At 43.9% G+C, this 21,348-nt stretch overlaps 1 protein-coding gene across 13 annotated transcripts in view; it reads left to right on the top strand.

Annotated features, from left to right (window-relative positions):
* The window catches only part of Thrb (thyroid hormone receptor beta), a 372,411-nt gene that overhangs the window by 241,904 nt on the left and 109,159 nt on the right, over window positions 1–21,348 (top strand). For all 13 annotated transcript variants that reach the window (XM_015994018.3, XM_076544456.1, XM_042284359.2 and 10 more), the window contains one exon: window positions 11,711–11,774. In XM_015994018.3, coding sequence (XP_015849504.1) covers window positions 11,753–11,774 — 22 coding nt within the window. In that variant the 5' untranslated portion in view covers window positions 11,711–11,752. The remainder of the gene's footprint in view (window positions 1–11,710; window positions 11,775–21,348) is intronic.

Here is a 21,348-nt window from a genome sequence, read left to right as displayed (position 1 = left end):
AGGATGCTGGTGAGGCTGAAATGGGGAGAGAACACAGAGGCACAGAGACAGATGTGGACGTCACTTCGGTTTTGAGCAGAAAGGTTATGTGAGCTGAATTGTATTATAACAGCCCTATTCTAGCTGCCATGGTGAAGGCAACAAGACTAGATTTGGGAACTGTGGTATCTCAGTGCCAAGCACTTCCAGAGCATGTGCAAGGAACTGGGTTCAATTCCCAGCATTGTGAGCTACAAGGACACTCCTGCACACTGTGTGGAAGGCAGCCCTGAGGCTGTCTTCAGCTTCAGCTGTGCATCAGCATTGCTGGGCAGTCTTAGTTACAGAATGCTAATTGGTGGGGCTGCTGGCTGGGCACTGGGATTTTCAAAGCTGTCTGGACACTGGGTATGCCTGTGCGTGCGTGCGTGCGTGCGTGCATGCGTGCGTGTGCATGGTCAGTCTAAATTGGCCACTAGAGCTTTGGAGCATTAAACAGTCCCGTGGCTTTTACTTTGCAACTAGGAAAACAAGACTCCACAGTTGACCCCAGCTGCGCACTGGCAGACATGCCTGGAAGTGGCCAGAGACATGTCTGGTCCAGTGGCTGAGCTGCTGAGCTCCAGGCCAGGGCTGCAGGGCATCCTAGCTGCCTTGAGATTCATTCTGTCCTTTGGCTGGCTCCAAAGTAAGCCCCTGTGTAGCTAGAGTTTTCCTGCCTTGCCCACAGTCAGGACAAATCTTTGTCACCCGCCAGTCCCACAGCCGCTCAGACCCAACCAAGTAAACACAGAGACTTATATTGCATACAAACTGTATGGCCGTGGCAGGCTTCTTGCTAACTGTTCTTTTATCTTAAATTAATCCATTTCCATAAATCTATACCTTGCCACGTGGCTGGTGGCTTACCAGCGTCTTCACATGCTGCTGGTCATGGCGGCGGCTGCAGTGTCTCTCTGCCTCAGCCTTCCGCTTCCCAGAATCTTCCTCTCTCCTTGTCCCACCTACTTCCTGCCTGGCCACTTGCCAACCAGTGTTTTATTTATTGACCAATCAGAGCAATTTGACATACAGACTGTCCCACAGCACTTCCCCTTTCTTTTTTTTAAAAGGAAGGTTTTAACTTTTACACATCTCCAAAGTCAGCTTGGTATATTTGGGAATTTGGGCGTAGCTTCTCTTACTACTTCCTGCTGGAGGGGGGCGCTGTATCTTATGGGGACACAAAGAAAATTTTAGGATCATGGAGTAGTCCGTGAGACCGTATCGTCTGAGCCAGTTGCCTTGAAACAATTCTGGATGTTGGATCATCTGGGCCATGGTGTCATCGGAGACCTTTCAGGTGGTCTTGGCTGGTCAAACCTGATGTATCTTAATCTGGAACAAATCCATAGCCTCTGGCTTTCTGTGGAAACAAAAGCAGAGTCTCCTTTCCAAAGCAACATATCCTTACATCCAAATTTTGAAGTTAAGGTACCTTTAAAATATACATTTTGGCATAACTCAACAGCTTTTGCAATCAAATGTTTTTCTTCAGTTACAAATATCAAAGAGAACATAATCCAGATTCTCTGTGTGGTAGCCATCTTTACGTGGCTTATGTTTTATATTACCTTGAGCCTATTGCCTTAAACTGCAGCCTTTTAAGCCTGAAACGGCGCTGTGGCTGCTGGCTCCACCCACTTCAGCTTCCCAACATGGCGGTGGTACGTTTTCCGCCAGCTCTGGGAGCCATCGTGAGTCTGTGCTTTTATCCAAACAGCGTGTAGCCCAGAAACCTCTTTTTTTGTACTAGCAAAGGCTAAATCCACCATGCAGCTTAATGTGCCACTTGCAGAGGCCTCATTCCCGCCATACTGCAGATCAAGCTTGCATGCTAGGAACCCGCCAGTAGCTCAAACCGGCAGCTGCTGCTCATTTGAGAGAGACAATTAGGAAGCTGTTTTTAGTTCCGTTTTAGAATCTTTTCTCAGGTTTTAGGTAGAAACTCTTGCCAACACGTTGGGCGCCATTTGTAGCTAGAGTTTTCCTGCCTTGCCCACAGTCAGGACAAATCTTTGTCACCCGCCAGTCCCACAGCCGCTCAGACCCAACCAAGTAAACACAGAGACTTATATTGCATACAAACTGTATGGCCGTGGCAGGCTTCTTGCTAACTGTTCTTTTATCTTAAATTAATCCATTTCCATAAATCTATACCTTGCCACGTGGCTGGTGGCTTACCAGCGTCTTCACATGCTGCTGGTCATGGCGGCGGCTGCAGTGTCTCTCTGCCTCAGCCTTCCGCTTCCCAGAATCTTCCTCTCTCCTTGTCCCACCTACTTCCTGCCTGGCCACTTGCCAACCAGTGTTTTATTTATTGACCAATCAGAGCAATTTGACATACAGACTGTCCCACAGCACCCCTGGGTGGGAGTCTTCCTCCCACCTAAGAGAGGGCCTGCTGCTTTCATCAGCACATAACAGAAGAGGAGGACTAGACCCCAGCAAGCCCATGTATGAGTCACCCAACAGCTCTTAAGAATAGTTGTGACAGACAGGCAGTGGTGGCACACGTTTTTTAATCCCAGCAATCAGGAGGCAGAGACAGGCGGATCTCTGAGTTTGAGGCCAGCCTGGTCTACAGAGTAAAATTCAGGACAAGAACCAAAATTACACGAAGAAACACTGTCTCAAAAAGAAAAGAAAAAAAAAAAGACTAATTGTGACAGTGGCCAGGCATTATACAAAAAGGTGCTAATGAAAAAACTATAAATAATAAATAAATAAGGTTTAGACTGGCCTTATCCTGGCTAAAAGGCTCACAGTAAGTGCCGTGTATTTCACAATGTGTTACTCTGAGGAGGCTTTGAATAAACTCAAGGGGGAGGGGAACTCTGGGCTGCAAATCTGAGCTGTTGGCATTCCTAACTCAGAGAGAGATTAATAGAACATTATTGTGTTGCATCCATACAAGTAGAGTCGGAGAGTCGGCAGGGAGAAAAGCTTCTTGGAGCCGTGAGCTGAGCGTGAGTCAGCAATCTGCATCTATTGTTCAGGAAATAACAAGCCCACTGGAAGTGTGGAATGTAAACACCAGGCAGAAATGCCCTTGCGTCAGCAGGAAACAAACACTAGCTATGCCGCATCTTTTTTTTCTTTCTTTTTTTTTTTTCTTTTTTTTTTTTTTTTTTTTTTGGTTTCCTGAACTGAAAGTAATGTAAAAAAAACTTGGAGAAGAAGATTAGGGGAAGCTGACTTGTAAATACGGAAAATAATGCCACATTTGCAGTGGGCGCATGACTTAGGCATGAGCACTCGAGTGTGCACACCCAGACACCCAGACACCTGGCAGCCTCTCCGCCTCTCCGGAAGCAAGGCTCCTCTTCCAGCTTGAGTGAATGGGCAGAGTTCCTGGAACTGCCACTGCGCAGTAATCAGTGTACCCGACATCTGGGTTCTTTCATGTTTTAGAACCTTTGTCACAGGCACATGTGGCACTGAGTGCCATGCACTGAGACATGAGGGTCTCTTGATGGCATCAGCGTCCCCAGGTCGTTTGTAACACAGGCTCTCGAGCAGGACCACAGAATCAAGCCAGCATTTAAGGAAATACACCTTCTAAATTTACTTAAACATCATGGAAGAAAAAGGAACAGAACGTTATGTCTCCATGTACCTTCCAGAAGCTTCTTTACCTTCCAACCTACCTCCCAGCTCCACCCATCCCTGCTCCGCCCACCCCAGCTCCACACATCCCTGCTCCACCCACCCCAGCTCCACATATCTCTGCTCCACCCACCCCAGCTCTGCACATCCCAGCTTCCTGAGTTAATCCTTAACCAACATTCTCAGGGTTAAAAATAATAACCTAATTCCCATTTAGTGCTCCAGTCTTTCCCATGATTTAACACAGTGGACTAACTCTTGTAATTTGAGCCTAATAATTGCTTTGGCACATTAACAAAAAATTATCCTGATAACAGGTTGTTGAAAGTCAAAACTCAGGCCACGCAAGCCTGTCAATAGACACACATGAGACCTTGTGGAGAAGGGTCAAATTTGCTAATAATGTGAATGGACCAATTACCAGACACCATCAAACACGGGCCCAGTGGAAGAAAGGGCAGGGACTGTAGATTTCAGACATTTTTTTTTTGAAGTGGTTGTCCTAGGGCTTGAGCCCAGAGCCTTCTGCACACTGCAGCTGCTCTTCCACGAGCTTCATACATACCTAGCTTCTGGCTTTTGGTGGGGAGACCCCCCTCTCCCCACATAGTGAGGGGCCTCTCACTATGTGGTACAAGCCAGACTCGAACTCAGAGTGTTGGGATTACAGGCAGGTGTAGCCGTGCTCTGTCTGGTCTGCCCACAAGAATGTTGCGTGCAGTCCTGCCTCAGCTTACCACCTCCATTTAAGAAGTAGGTAACAGCTATATTCACAGGACACATTCATTTTCATCTCCAGAGAATATTCAGAGCAAGGCTGCTTTCACCTCAGGAAAGTGCTGCTTTTACCCCTCGGTTAAAAACCTAGAGATGCTCCCTGTGGGTTCTAGCATGGCAGAGCCTGCATTCAGACCCATAGATGCCACAACCCTGGTACAAGAATGCATTTGTATTTATTTGTTTGCTGGAGATTAGATAATTAACAGGCACTGCAGTCTATTTTTCCAGAGCTGTCCAGAGGCAGGGCAGGAGTGAGGCTGTGTGTAGCTATCTACCCACCATCAAACACATTTGAGAAATCAATAATAAAGCACGTGCATCCGTGCAAGCCTTTGTTTTCTGTTCTTGTTTGTTGTTTTTCATGCATGTGTCTCGGTGAGTCACCTAACCACAATTACACTCTCAGGCATCTGGCAGGACTGCGTGGTACATTCATTCCTCTGGAGTTATTTAATTCTCCTAATGTGATGAATGTGCTCCCAGACTGCCACCCTCTACCCTCCCCTTTTAATGAGCGTGTGCGCACACACACACACACACACACACACACACACACACACACACACACACACACACTGGTGCCCACGCTTGGCAGGGAGAAGGTGCCCTGCCGGCCACCAGGTGGCAGTAGAGGAAGTTCGACGTGCAGCATGTGACAGGCTTTGCTCCTGCTGATGCAGTAGCCAGCCTCTCTCTGCTCCCTGAGGAGCCTGGCTCTAGGTGTTTCAAAGTCAGAGATGAGTGTCCACCTGTAGAGAAAGGCCTCTCGGAGGACAGTGTACCATGAGCACCACGGGTGCTAAGTCTGTCCCTTCCAGATTGACCTCAGAAATTTAAACTATCCGGTCCCTGATTTCTCTGTCCCTGTGTTGTGTGACTAAGCGTCCCAGGTTTCACTCTGTATGACGATGCATTTCATGTAGCAGGTGGCCTTAGAGTGACTGCCTGCTTTGTCTGCTTGTTTCGAAGCCCTATCTGACCGCAAGAGTTCCACTCCTGCCCATGTTGAGCTAGTTCTTAAAGCAGAGACAGGATTTCTATCAAACTGTACCGTACCCCTCCACCATGGAAAAAGAGATCCCCCATGTGTCATGGTCACTTAGCCTTATCCCGTCATATAAATGTGTCTCTTGTCTCTGTTAGGAGTGGTGGATCCATGCTCTTTGCCACATGCCATGGTGACATTACCTGTGAGGGAGCAAGAAAAGACAGGGAAGATAAAGGAAGGGAAGGAAGCAGGATTTGACATAGACACAGGTTAGACTGGAAACTAGTGAGGGCTGGGGTTCTTGCTCAGTGGGAGAGCATTTACATAGCATTTGGCACCATGCACACTCCAAATGAGGCCTAGAATGAGATGCCTGGACACACTCGCACATTCTTGTGATCTTAGCACTCAGGAGACAGGCAGGAAGACCACCGCAAGTTGGAGGCCAGCCTAAGCTACATAAGGAGACTTTGACACCCTCATCTTGTAAACAACAGTTAGCCACAGCAAATGAAGCTTCTTTACAGCCACGGACACTGTTGCATCATCTCCCTTCTGGAAGGAAAAGCATTGCTGAAAACTGAAAGCTTTGCCCTTCTATAGCCCTTTGCTCCCTGCAGGGCTGAACCTCCTGACATCCCAGCAGAGGCATCATAACTGTCCTCTGTCTGAGTGTTGGCCTTGAAGGAAACCTGTGTAGCCTAAACAGTCCGTTGCCATCAAGGCCATCTGAATGTCTGACAAATGAGGAATGGCCTCTGCAGCAGAACCATTTCCCAATTCAGTGGTACCCACTGAGGATACAGAATGAAGTGGAATTGCTCCCTCACTGGGGCAATTCTTGAGGCTTCAGAAGGACTTTTGTCTCTTTACAAATGAACCTTCAGTGGATCCCAGTGAAAATTCTCAGTCAGTATCCAGGCATGGTGGTATACACTGAACGCCAAGCATTCAGGAGGTCGAGGCAGGAGGATTCCAAGTTGAAGACTGACACTGAACTGCAAAGCAAGACCCTGAATAAAAAAAAAAAAAAATATTGAGCCTCTGCTGGCCCAGAACATACTATGTAGCCCAGGCTGACCTCAAACTCATTGAAATTCTCCTGTCTCAGCTTCATGACTGCTGGGATTCCAGGTGTGAACCATTATGCCGAGATGAAAAAAAGTTTAAATATATAAGAAAGCAAACTCTTTCCTGACCCATGAGCGGTGGAACTGGTAAAAATTGGCATTTGTTGTAAAGAAGCGACTCTTCTGGATAGTGCTGGTTCTCCGTTCTCCATCAACAGAGCTGCTCTGCCTCGCAGTCAGCACCTGGTACACCTCCCTGCTCCACCTCACAAAGGCCTGCACTGTGCCCATTCCTTTCAGGCATACAAGTCAGCTAGCCTGATTTAACTCTGAGTTGTTTCCTCCTGTGGCCCCACAAACTCCTGAGCCCCAGACTCCTTCACAGCTCTGGAGAAGGCCCTCCCCCCAGCGTGTTATAAGATAGGTAGAACTCAAGCCCTGGGAAGAGTGATACCTGACAAGTTGTTAGCTGCATCCCTGGAGTCACACTTAAAACCCCAGAACCCAGAGCTGGGGAGATGGCTCAGTGGTTAAGCACTTGCTGCACAAGCCTAAGGATCTGAGTTCAGATCCCCAGGAGCCAAGTACATGCCTGATGTCATGGTGTCCCTGCCTGTAGTTCCATCCTCAAAAGGCAGAGACGGGCTCCCTAAACAGGTTAACAATGCTAGCAATTTGAATGAGCTCTGGGTTTGATTGGGAGACTCTGTCTCAATGAACAACATAGAAAAATAATCAAAGATAATTCCCTATCAACCTCGGGCCTCCACAAACACACACATACCCACCACACACACACACACACACACACACACACACACACACACACACACACACACTGGGGAAAATAAATAAATCTAGAACTCACTGAAGGGCAATGGTAATAATACTTCATGCTAGGTACTACTAAAGTACTACAGTAACAGTTTCCCAGCACACCATTAACAGTAGAGTGAAGGTAATACCATCTCCTGCTATCACCATGGCACAGTGATGATACAGTACAAACCTCACTCTCACTGAAGAAGTACTGAGGACCAGCCAGTGAGGTTAGCACTGAGGCTTACGATACTGACCTTTGGAATACTGATAAGATTGTTTCCTGCTCCAAGTCACTTCTGCCCCACAGATTACATTTATTTCTGTAGTACATTTGCCCATTCAGTCAACATTTTGAAGATAAAGAAACTTTTAAGTTAATGGTGTTGCAAGAATACGACTGGGAATGTATGGCCAGTACGGAGATGAGAAAGGAGGACCCTCTATTTCACCACACGGGGTTATTGCTGTGTATGAAGTCGGGAGCTGTCAGTCAGGTGGCAACTGTGATTGAATCAGCTCATATGAAAGAGGGTGTATTTTCCAAAGGTCACCAAGGAGGAGGTGAGTGGCCAGGAGGGGATAGGAATGGGCCTGGAGGAAGACTGAAGCCAGGTATGAGGCTTGGGACTATCAGGCTTCCCCTGCTCTGGTCTCAAACAGTTGTAGTTTTACCTTCCCCTTGAGAGGAAATTATTTCTTTCTCTCTCTCTCCTCCCTCCCTCCTTCCTTTCCTCTCTACCAACTCTTTGTTCTCCCTTTCCTTTCTGTTTTTCCACATGTCCAGAGGAGGCATCCAGAGGAGGCATCATATCCCACTTCAGGCCTTGAACCAATGGCCAGAGGTGGGGCACTTTAGTTGCTCATCTGAACTACAGCCCTCATTCCCCTCTGAATCCATAATCCTCATCATCCTCTGAAGCATTCCAGTTGTGTGGTGGGAAAACATGGCAAGTTCCAGGGCTGAGAGGGGCTTAATAGCAAAGCTATTATAATCAACAGAGTCCATTAGACTTGGGGCACAAGCCATGGTCCCACAGTCAACATCTCCAAGCCTGACTCATCTTACTCTAAGATGCTGAGCATGTAAAAGGGGCTGGGCCTGAACGCTGGTGGCTGGAGACCTTTGAAAAAGGTCAGCTGTAAGAATTCACTTCCCAGTAGCTACTTCCCATCTTTTCTCTCAGATGACAGTTCAGGCAGCATGAATCATGCATGTCACAGCAGTTTCACTTTACTATAGCCATTGTTCAACATATGTTTATGTATCCAATACTCTCCTTGATGAAGAAGATAGAAAAATGAGAATAGCAGGGTGTGCCATAAGAGATTACAGTTCATGGGAAAGGTGGCCATGCAAACCTATAATTTCTGCTAGGTGTGATAAGAACTATGATAAAGACAAGAAACCATGGCCACCACATCAGTGTAGAATCAGACTGAGTGGCTATAGAGAGAGCTGTATTGTGAACATAATTCATGTGCTTCTTTGCCCATTGGCTTCCTCTTGTCCTACCACAAGACCATGGCTCCTCATCCAAGGGCTACCAAAGCTCAGTGTGCTGTGTCTCACCTACAAATCCCCTTCCACCCTGTAAGCCTCAGCAGCAGCCAAGTGACATAAGTGAAACCTGCGTCCATTTTCTCGTTTTGCATTGAAGAAACAGGAATTCCAGTGCTTAGAAATTGCTTCTCTTCGCTGGGGTCATCCTTGTGGATGGATTCCTGGGAGTTTCCCTGTCACTAGGTTTCTCCTTGACCCCATAATGCCCCCCCATCAGGATATCAGTTTCATTGCTCTCCCTCTCCATCCCTCCCCCAACTCGACCATCCTGATCCCTCATGTTCCCATCCCCCATTCCCTCCCTTCTATACTCTCCCCTCACCCCCAGTTTATCCAGGAGATCTCATCTATTTGCCATTCCCAAGGCAATCCATGCATCCCTCTTAGGGTCCTCCTTGTTACCTAGCTTCTCTGGAGCTGTGAGCTGTAGCCTGGCTATACTTTGCTTTATAATATCCACTTATGAGTGGGTACATACCATGTTTGTCTTTCTGAGTCTGGGTTACCTCACTCAGGATATTTTCTAGTTCCATCCATCTGCCTGCAAATTTCATGATGTCATTGTTTTTTGCTGCTGAGTAATACTCCATTATGTAAATTACTAAGATTCCTAGCAATAGTGGAGAGGGTGCCTGAACTGGTCTTCTCCTACAATCAGATTGGTGACTGCCCTAATTGTCATCAGAGAACCTTCATCCAGTAACTGATGAAAGCAGATGCAGAGATCCACAGCCAAGCCCTGGGCTGAGCTCTGGGAGTCCAGTTGAAGAGGAGGAAGGATTATATGAGCAAGTGTGTGTGTGTGTGGGGGGGGTGTCAAGATCATAATGGGGAAACCCATAGAAACAGCTGACCTGAGCTTGTGAGAGCTCACAAACTTTAGACAGACAGCTAGCGAGCCTGCATGGGACTGATCTAGGCCCTCTGCATGTGGGTGATAGTTATGTAGCTTGGTCTGTTTGTGGGGCCCCTAACAGTAGGCTCAGAAACCATTCCTGGTGCATGAACTGGTTTTTGGAACCTATTCCTTATGGTGGGATGCCTTGCTTAGCCTTGATGCAGGGGGAGGGAGCTTAGTCTTGCCTCAACTTGCTATGCCATGCGTTGTTGACTCACATGGGAGACCTTACCCTTTCTGAGGAATGGGCAGGGGTGGGGGAGGAGGTGAGGGGAGAAAATGGGAAGAGAAGGGGGAAGGGAAACTGTGATTAGTAAGTAAAATAAATAACAAACTTTTATTTTTTTAAAAAAAAAGAGAAAAATTGCTTTTCAGGACCCCACAGCTAGTACATAGCAGTGCTGACCCTTGAACCCATGTCTTAGGCTTCAGGACCATTCTAGAGACACATGCTTCTATGGTCCTACACTGGTCACAGAACTGTAGGTGAATGTTTCTTTCCCAATCCCAGCTGGGAGTCCCAAATAACCAACACAGAGGCTTAATATTACTTATAAATACTTAGCTGATAGCTCAGGCTTGTTACTATCTAACTCTTTAACATTTATATATATTTATATCTAACATTTAAATTAACCCATATTTCTTATGTATACTGTGCCACATGGCTCATGGCTTGTTACCTCATTTTCTACACATCCTGCTTATTTGGTGGTTAATTACATCTCCTCTGACTCTTCCCTTCTTCTTTCTATCATTTTCCTAGTTTGGTTGTTCTGCCTATAATTCCTGCCTGGCTACTGCCAATCAGCATTTTATTAAACTAATTCAAGCGACAAATCTTTACAGTGTACAAGAGGGTTATTCCACAGCACAGACCCCCTTCCAGAAAAAATCCCTAGCAATACACTGAAGGAGTCTGACCTGTGTGTACCAGCTGCTTGTGTGCATCCTTCAGCATACTTCTCCAGCCTGTATGCCTCTGTTCTTGACCCCACTGTGCCTCCTCCCTCTCCAGTTTGAGTGTCAGTCTTTCATTTGCTCATAGATTTCATAAATGCATTGGTGAAGGGCCAAGAGCAGCTCTGACAAGAGGAAATGTCATAAATGGGCAGGTGAGGGAGTCCATTCTTAAGAACAAGATGTCTAAGATATGAGTCATCTGGGGTCTTGTTCAAGGCACCATGAAGGCTGAGGCTGCTAGTCTACAGCATGCACTGTGAGAAGCTCTGGGTTAGAGATGCTTAAACATCTTAGTCATAGGAAAATAGCCTGTGCATAGTGTGGCAGCTCTCTTAAAAACAAACCAAAGAATAGTGGGGGCGGGGGTACTTTTAAAAAAATAGTTTTAAAAGCCTAATTATTGAATGAAGCCGGAGATAAAAATCAAGGTTTTGCTGACTTGTGTGTGTGCCATATAATGCCTTTCTGTTTCTAAACCCCAGTTCCAAGTTAGAGTGAGCAATCTTAATCAAGTCCATTAGTGAACACAATATTGTTTGGAACAATAACAACAAATTAAGATGGAGGCAGAAAGAATGTAAAAGCTGGAGGATGGGGCAGAGTGCTATGACATGTTGGCTTCTGAACTCATGGACTCACTGAAGCTATGGTCACACACACACAATCAAGCCAGCAAGACCAGTCAACATGCCAATAGGCAACACTAGTTGGACTCACTGGATTTGAAAAAAATTAAAAATAAAAAATTGAGAAAACATAAAGAGGGAAGGGTGTATGTTTGGGGTATGTGGGGAAATTGTCAAAGAATAAATAAAATATATTTATTAAATAAGTCAAACCCTGGCACTCAGGAGACGGAGGCTGAGGGATTTCTGTGAGTTTGAAGCCAATCTTGTCCACACAGCAAGTTCCAGGCCTGCTAGTGCTACATAGTAAGATCCTGTCTCAATAAAAAGTCAAGTGCAGATTGTAATATGTATTATTATTTTGTCTCTTTGTAGGAAATGCCAGTGGAGAAGAGGACACAGCATGACTACTAACCTATGACTCCTAACAGTATGACAGGTATCTACACATTCTTCCTTAATTTTCATTGTGTGTCTTCTTTTGTGTATCACCTAAAGTGAAATACAGGCATCCTAAAGCCCAACCTGAGAATCTTAGCAGCAATTATTTCCAAGCCATTAAGTATTATGACTTCCTCTGAAAATGTCCCTAAAACATGCTTCTCTCTTCTTCAGAAGTGACATCATTCCCAGGAGAGTGGCTGAGAAGTGATAGTTTCAGTGAAAGGCTAGTGTTTTGTCCTCCTAGAATCACCCCTGTGCACTGAGTACATTGTTCTTCAAAGTCTTCCTGATTCATATAACAAATGGTTCTGCAGGCTTAGTGACCACACATCAATGTATCTTTTCCAAGTGGGCTGCCTATCCCAGCAGCAGTGAATCAGATGGAATGTGATCAGATCACATATGGCAGACATGAGCTATGAAATGCTTAGCAAGGTCAGAGAGAGCAGACCAACCACCAGAGTGACAACAGGCTGCCATTGCATGAGTTGCCTGTGCATACAAAGAACCCAGGGGCTGGGCAAACACCACCAAAAGCTAAAAGGTCAGGGATAAGCTGACCCAGAATACTTTGGTTCACTCTCAAGCAAACCACTCTCAGTTATAAATGACCACTGGAAAGAAGGCATGAAGCCCAGTACATCCAGAGACTTTGAATTTGCAAGAAATGTTGGAAAACCAGATGGTTTTTTTAATGAAATATCCAAATTTTTAAATGTCAACAGTTAACTTAGAAACTATCAAAGATTCATGGACCAAAATGTGTCTGTTGACTGGAATCAACCCATGAGATCTCAGAGTATGGCACCATCTCCACCTTTCAGCTTACTACCAAGTCAGTGCCTGGCCTCTTATATGTCATGGCTGCAGGATCCCCATACTCCTCTGCACATCATGAAATAGCCTGGCTTTCAGATATATTTGCTCATGTTACTTCCCCACCCTAGGCTGAACCAAATGTACAGGCAATTCCTCTGAGAATCCATTCTCTAATATGCCTGAGAACCCAAAGTAACTGGAAATTGGAAAACTCCCAATGATCCAAAACATTCTCTCCATGCCATCACACCCTGGCTTCCTAGCCACCAAGACTTGAACTCTTGATGTGCTCAGATGAAGCACCTGAGCAAACCAGAATAGATTGCACCCATAAGGAACAAGGACTTCAGAATCATACATCCTCTCCCCAGCTCACTTCACTTCAGAAAACACCACTCCTACTTCTGTTCCCCTGCCAGCATGGCCAGGTACTTCTTCACCCCCTTCTTCTGTGTAGAAAACCTGCTCATACAGGGGGAAATCAGTGTGACTCCACCTCAGCCACTCTCCCCATGTTCCTGAGGGTCTGAAGGGCAGCCCCAGCCAGTTAGAGTGACAATCTCAGTGCTTGTACCTGCATGTATGTGAAAGCACACAGATAACAGACAGCAGACACTGCAAACAGGTCATGACACTGCATGTTCCTATCAGAGAAAGTCAGAATGCCCTTAGTACATGATGATGGCCCTGTACTTCATGATGATTTGTCCCCGAAAACACTTCCAAAGGTAGGGACTCCAGAGAACATACGCTCCCAAGACATAGAATGGCAATATTTAATGTGAATATGGATAGTAAGATGATCTAGAACGGATTGGCAATATTGATTGATTGGTGATTGACTGATATTGATTGCAGACTCATCTGACTGCTCTGGTTCTAGAAGGCAGTGAGCCGATATTCTGCTTCCATAGTCCATTCTGTATCTTGTCACAGGCCCCCAATCCTGCCACTACAGCATGAAGAGCCTTAGACTGTCCATTACCAAGCAGGCTTGGCTATTTTGTAGCAAAACTCCATCTACAAAACAGGCAGAAGGCCAGCTTTGGCCATGGCCACCTTTATTGGTGCTTTCTTTAGAGTCCCTGTAGGCCTAGAGGTTCCTCTAGCTCAAGCTTACCCCAATGCTGAGCAGAACCCTGAAGCTGGGTGCCTGAGCTACAAACCAAGACTGCTGCTAGGCAGTTAGAGACTAAGCCAGATTTCCACCTCTTGCTTGATGAACTGCCTTCTAGTGGGAGAGATTGCTCTCACTTCCAGAATGTGTTTCTACAGACATTCAGGCAGCTAGCTGTATTTGCAAAAAAGCCTACTCCATAGATAGGCTGTTTGTGTGTGAATGGGCTCAAATAAGAAAATCATTACATTAGAGGCTTTTTATGTGAAATAAAGCAGTTCACTTTTCCTCTCTCCTTCACTACAGGCTCCAGCTATATTATTATTTTAAGCTAAAGGGAGACCACAGTAAAGATGAAAGCCACTGGAGCCAAATGCTTGCTCTAGGTGCATGATTTAAAAGTCAAGCATGCATTCTTTCTCTTCAGAAAACATAATGGGTACCATTACTATTACACATTACAGAACATCAAATAACAGCCAGCTTTAAATGAGTGCAGTTAGAAACAAGAAACCTGCTTTTCTAAAAGCAGGCCAGCATCTCACACAGAGGAGGCATGTATTGGGTGTAGAGGCTCTTTCATCTCCAAAGCTTGCAAATGTTTGTATTTTGGAGGCACTTGAGTGGGAATGTCTTTATTTTCTGGGGTTAGCATTATCTGTTGGATCTGGGTCTTGCCAAAACTTCATCTCTTTACCTTGCCTAATTTGAAATTAGGACTATATGACACCACTCACTGAACAATGCTGATTTTTTTAAAATTACCAATTGTATGGCCTATGGCAGGCTTCTTGCCAGCTAGCTCTCTCATCTTAAGTCAACCCATTTCTATAAATCTATATGTTGCCACGTGGCCCTGGCATTACCGGCTGCTGACATCTTGTTGCTCCTTTGGCAGCGGGCTTGTGTCTCTCTGCTTCTGCCTTTCTTCTTTCCTGTGTCTCCACTTGGATTTCCTGCCTGCCTCTAAGCTGCCTTGCCATAGGCCAAAGCAGCTTATTTATTAACCAATGGGAGCAAAACATATTCACAGCATACAGAAAGACATCCCACAGCACTTCCTCTCTTCTATCTAATCAAAAAGGAAGGTTTCAAATTTAACATAGTAAAATTATATATAATAGAACAATTATCAAGAAGGAATTACAGTTACAATATCTAGTCTATTTCTATTGGGCAAAATTAAAGACAATATTCTATCTGTCCTATATTTGTGAGTCTAAGGTTTCATATCTAATTTTTCTTTTACCATAACCAAGGAAAATTATAACTATTTAGTCTTCAACTATATCAAAGACCCCAGAGGGATATAATATTACCTAAGTAAACAGTAAATGCATTGTAAGCAACTTCCATAATTCTAAAAATGACTGAGACATTTGGCTGCCTGGACAGTCATCCAAAGTTCCTCTGCAACATTGGGGCATCCATCTTCAGCCTATAGGCCTAGAGTCTCCAGCAGACTTTTTAGTAAAGCAGGAAATTTGAAGGATTGTCTTGCCTATTGGTAGAGTTCATCAGTGGCTTTTCCCTGTATCCTGAAGAATGTCTGGCAGTCTCCTCTGTGAAGCAGGAACCTGAAGGACCATCTCATTCTGCTTAGGCAAAGTTTAGTAGTCACTTTCCCATGGGTCCTGCATGTCCAGTCTATATAACATAATGTCAAGAAGTCCAGGCAAGAGCAGTTTCTTACCCAAATGGCTAGTTTTGCCATAAAGAACATAAACCCCATATGGAGTGTCTTCAATGCCCATATTCCTTTTCGAAGCAAATCAGTGCTGCCAGGAGCAGACATGTCTCACTGTCCAGAAAAGTCTAAATTCTTAAAACATTTGAAATGCCATATTCTGTAGGTCTTTGAAGTGTTTGGAGATTACCCACCTAATTGAAGTATATCTATATATACCCTAGAAAACTTAACTAACACGACTGTAAGTTTGATGATCATAAATGACTAATTATTAATCTATATTTCTTAATTATACATTTCAATTTTAAAAGAGTTGCATAAACATAATACCTTAAACAAGAGTAGAAATATATAGTGTAACAAAATTAATTTTAAATTTGTATCAATAAACTAAAATCCATAGCAATGTAAAACACGTTGTTGCTCTTTAAAAGTAGATTCAATAATCTACCCTTTCATCCTATAATATCTATATCCCCCTTTCTTCTTTAGAAAGACATTGCATTTATAATCAACCCCCTTTAAATAAAAATAAACATTTATAAACAACATTTTGGGAATTTGGGTGTAGCTTCTCCTACTACTTCCTACTGATTAGGGGTGCTGGTAATCTTATGGGGATGCTGAAAAAATTAAGAATTATAGTTAAATCTTGGCTGTAGTCATCTGTGAGGATGGATCATCTCAACCAGTTGCTTTGAAGCTGGTTTTGGATATTGAACCATCTGGGGCCATAGCTGTCATCAGAGACCTTTCAGGGGGTCTTGGCTGATCAAACCATATTAGCCTAGAAGCAATCCACAGGCTCTCATCTTCTGTAGAAACAAAACCATAACCTCTTTTTCCAAACCAGTATATCCTTAGCACAAATTTTGAAGTCAAGATCATATATATCTTAGCAGCCTTTAAATTACACAGAGAACCTGGATTATATCGTCTTTGGGATTTTTAACTGCAGATAAACAATGCTGATTCTTAAAGAGGAAGGTAAGAAAGTGCCTTGCTAAGATATTTTATTGGTTGGTCATTAAGCTCTAGTTCCAGGTAATCTGAGGGAATGCTTCAGATATTTATGACACTGTAATGACCTCTATTTTGAGTAAAACCGTGATTCACAGCATAGGGGAATCAGTTTGAATATAGGAACACTTAACATTTCTAACAGTAAAGTAAGTGAAAGGCTTCCGGCAAAGAAACCAAGAAGTCAGACTCCTCTGACTGTTCCTAAAGCCAAAGAAGCAGAGATTTATAGCATTTGCCTAGAGCCTTGCTTTATTGGACAGGATGAGCATTTAGCACAGTTCCTGGGCCTGTGATATACAGACACACTACTACAGTTAGCACAGATTCTGGGCCTGTAATGTAGAGACACACTACTACAGTTAGCACAGATCCTGGGCTGTGATGTACAGACACACTACTACAGTTAGCACAGATCCTGGGCCTGTGATGTAGAGACACACTACTACAGTTAGCACAGTCCCTGGACTGTGATGTACAGACACACTACTACAGTTAGCACAGATCCTGGGCTGTGATGTACAGACACACTACTACAGTTAGCACAGATTCTGGCCAGTGATATACAGACACACTGCTACAGTTAGCACAGACCCTGGGCTGTGATGTAGAGACACACTACTACCAGCCCTGATGGATAAAACAATATATTCCTAGTTGTTGTTGTTGTTGTTGTTGTTGTTTATTTGTTTTTTAATTTTACCTGCATTTCTTATTTGGTTGCTTATTCCTTCCACCTCACTAGCATCTTTTGTGTTTATGTTTGTCTGCTTCCCTTTATGCATCTTTATGACTGAATGTCACAGTACAGGGTGTTGCAGTGGTACCCTGAGCTTGTAGCAGTGGCCTTAGTGTCTTCCTCTGTGTTAAGCCATTTGTTAAGAATGACATATATTTATTTACATTTTTAATTACTCCCAGAGTTAAGCATTTTTACATATTTATTGGTTACTCACATAAAACTTCTGTTCACACTTATTATCCTATTTCTCAATGTGATCCTTGTTTTTCTCATAATTTGTGTAAGTTATTTATATATCAATATATATAAATATATAAATAAATATAAAGGTATTATCTAAGGCAATCACTCAATCTCTTCAAATATTGTCTTAGTTTTGATTCCTGTTGCTATGATAAAATATCCTGACAAAACTATTTGAGAGAGGGCAGATTTGTATTTGCTCACATTTCCTGGTTAGAGTCCATCTCAGCTGGGAAGTCACCATGGCAGGACTTGAGAGGGTTCCTCAGACTGTATCCTTCATCAGGGACAAAGGGAATGAAGGCATGCAGGAGTCCCCAACAAGCTCTCTCTCTCCTTTTCATTCAGTCCCAGGGCCCAGGCCATGATCATGGTGCTACTCACACTCAGCCTGGTTCTTCCCATTTCAATAATCTGTACAAGAAAACTCCTCATAGGCATGCCCACAGGTCAACCCATTCTAGAGGACTCATCAGTGAGACTCCCTTCCGGGGTGACTCTACATTGTGTCAGGTTCATGATGAAAACTATGGCTGGGGAAGATATTTCTCCTGCTCTCAGCACTCCTTAGTTGCCTCTCATTCTTTGTGTAGGGCTGAAGTCTCCTGGCTCCCCACCACTCATCATATCACATTAGCGTATCCATTGTTGTCCTTGTTCAACTCTTGTTTGGGTGTTCATGTTGATGAGCCTTTCCAAAGTGGCTTCTGATATTTCTAGGAGACACATTCTCACAGCAGACTTCCTTTGCAATGATCCCTACAATCTTGTTACCCCCTTCTTCCACAATGATCCCTGAGCCTTAGGTGTGGGAGTTGTATGTAGGTAGATCCATTGTGACTGGACTCCACAACTCTGTGTTTTGATTGGTTGTCGTTTTTCTCTAGCAGACTCAGTCTGTGGTAATGACAAGATTCTTTGATCAGCAGCGAGAGCTCCACTCACTGTGGATGTAAGGACCAATGTGTAGAATGTAGTTAGGGATTGTTCTGGGTTAGTAAAATGATGGTTGTAGGTTCTCCTCCAACACCCATCACTTCACTAACTTTGGCTAGTTGGCTAGGTTTCCAGTATCAAGTATGATTTCTCTTTTGTTGAGCAGGTTTTAAGTACAATTATAGAGAGTACACCAAATGGTTATCTAATATCAAATGGCCAGCCCCAAAAACATAAATATAATTAACATTATATAGATTGAGCAGGTTGGACTTATGTATTTATATATAATACATATATGTATATAACAGCAATTTATGGAAAAAAAGGAGTCATGAATTTGAAAAGGAGCAAGGAGGGTTTGGAGGGTGGAAAGGGAAAAGGAAAATGATATATTATAATTTCAAAATCTAAAAAGAAATAATTTAAAAATAAAACAACCCATCACATTTGTATCCCTTATGAAATAAGGAGAGACTCCTTGATTTCTAATTCTCCTTTCCCTTGTAAGAGTGTACTATTTATTTTCAACATTGAATATTTACAATCACATTTCTGTAAAGGAAGGCCCACATCTACTGACCATTGTCCACCTTGGGCTTTTTGTTGGCTGCTACGTAACCATCATTCAGATAGTCTCTCAGAATCACAGTTGCTGTTACTCTGCACCTGGCATGGATGCTCTTCCTGGTGAAGGTTGTTGATGGTGAAGGTTGTTGATGGTGAAGGTTATTCATGGTGAAGGTTATTGACCCTAAAGTAAGGACACTCCTCAAAGATATCTAACATGCATGGGGTATAGCTTGTTAGCATCTTGTTTTCCTGTTGTTGATAAAGACTTCAGCAGGATTTTAGCTATGGTTGCCCAGTTATCCATCACACCAGAGTGTTGTCTCAATTCTCAACCTAGTAATATCAGATGGACAGCGTTTGTTGGAGGGGATATGCAGAATATGATTTCTAGTGATCTGCTTCATTCTTGCCTTAGCACCTCTGTCCTTAGGGTCACATCTACCAATTAGAATCGAAGGCTGGCTTAGAGGACTGCGGGCATCTTTGGAATTTGGAACATCCAAATTGTAGCCACATTAGTGAAGGAATTAGATGCCCTCAGCAATGCTGTACCATTTAATCACACATCCTCTGACTCAAAGGGTTTAGGATAGTTAATCCATTTGAGGAGAGGCAAGGGAAAAATTTTATCACAGCTTTTCAAAATTGCAGTCTCCTTATTGGTAATGAATTTGACTATACATGTTTGTTTTGTTTTGTTTTGCTTTTTGATACGAGGTCTTGCGGTGTAGCCCAGTGCTTGTGTAGCCTAGGCTTACCTCAAACTTACAGCAGTCCTCAGAGTGCTGGGATTATGAACACTACATCCCACTTCATTTTGAGTTTTAATTGGTTGTTTATTTAACTTATCTGTTTAACTTCTCTGTTGTGGTGTCTTTTCTTATGAGTTAAATACTAACAAAATAATTTATGGTCTTTTAAAAACTGTTACAAATACTTTTCCACTTTAGTATATGATCTTCTTTTTGTTAGGATATTTGACCTTTTAAAATTTTTTCTTCTTTATTTAAAAAAAAAACATGCATTGTTGTTGTTGAGTAGTAGTAGTAATAGTAGAAGTGGTAATGTGCGTGCATGTATCCGTGAAATGGTATTGGATCCCCTAGGCCTTAAGTCACAGTGCTGCTGGACATGGATGCTGAGATCTGAACTCAGATCCTCCAACAAAGAACAGCAACACTCTTAACTGCTGAGCCTTCTCTCCAGCCCATTGTTCTGTTTTATCTTTATCTAAGTTGCAAGATTTATACAAAGAATCTCCATCTATTCTTTACGCAGAGGGTTCACGTGTTAACATTCCATCGAGGGTGCTGTATTCCTCTCCCTTGCTCTTTCTAGTTCCATCTAATCTCTACTTTGTACAGTTTTCAAGTTAGTTCTCTACACAGTGCTATGGCATTTGGAGAGTTTGCAGATGATAAACTCTGGGATACCCTGGTTTATGTTTTGTGAAGCTGATGTCTCTTGGAGAGTAGGTAAGACCCAGGCTGAGGGGTTCTTTGGGATAAGTGTGAGCACTTCTATTTAAAGATGTTGCTTTTCATTAGACTCAGGGAGGCCTTGAGGATGACTGCAGATTTCTGCAGCTACCCCTCATATTGCCCATTGAACAGCAAACAAAAGCAGCCTACCACACCTTGTGGGAAAAAAAGGTATTTTGCCAAGGAAGTGGCTGTCCGTCTGTCCCTTCTCCCACAGTCAGCACAGCTCAAGTCCCAGTCTTTGGATGGGTCACCACTGCAGAAGGACAAGGGAGGCCAGCAACATGGAGTTCCAGGAAAGCCCCTGCTCACCCTCCTACTTGGCTTCCAAGCAGAGGCCTTTGAAGACTGACTTAGCCACTTGTCTGCACAGCTGCTCCACAAGGCATCTCTCTGCAGGCTTATGTGACTTTTCCTGAATTGCTAGTTCCCCAGTAGTGACCAAAATAATTCCCTTGGATTTTATAGAGCTATCTACGCACATTATGAATGTTGCCAGGGTTAGGGTTTGAGAAAACAAGATGCCAGCTCTCCAAAGATTGAGCGCTGTGGTCTGGGCCAATTACAAATGTTGCTTTTCTTTCAGGGGCTCATAACCACATGATCAGACACAGGCTTTCAGCTCCCTCCCTGGCAGGGTATCATTTTGGAGAGAAATTAAGAACTCACTGAAGAGGGCTGGAGAGATAGGTGAGCAGTTAAGAGTGCTTGCTCTTCCTCCAGGGGATGAGTTCAGTTCCTACCGCCCATGTGCGGCATCTCACAGCCCCCTGTGACTCCAGCTCCAGGAGATCAAATGCCATTTTCTGGCCTCTGGGGACACTTGCACACAGGTGGCATACACTCAAATAGGCACACACACCTACACATGAATAAAATAATAAAAACAAAAACTTTAAAAAGAACTCACTGCACGTGGGCTAGAGGGAGAACACCAGCCTTCACTAA

This window comes from Peromyscus maniculatus, chromosome 9 (genome assembly GCF_049852395.1).
Source record: "Peromyscus maniculatus bairdii isolate BWxNUB_F1_BW_parent chromosome 9, HU_Pman_BW_mat_3.1, whole genome shotgun sequence".
Classification (NCBI taxonomy): domain Eukaryota; kingdom Metazoa; phylum Chordata; class Mammalia; order Rodentia; family Cricetidae; genus Peromyscus; species Peromyscus maniculatus.
The sequence above is the reverse complement of the archived record's forward strand: the minus strand, read 5'-3'. Positions and strand labels throughout refer to the sequence as shown.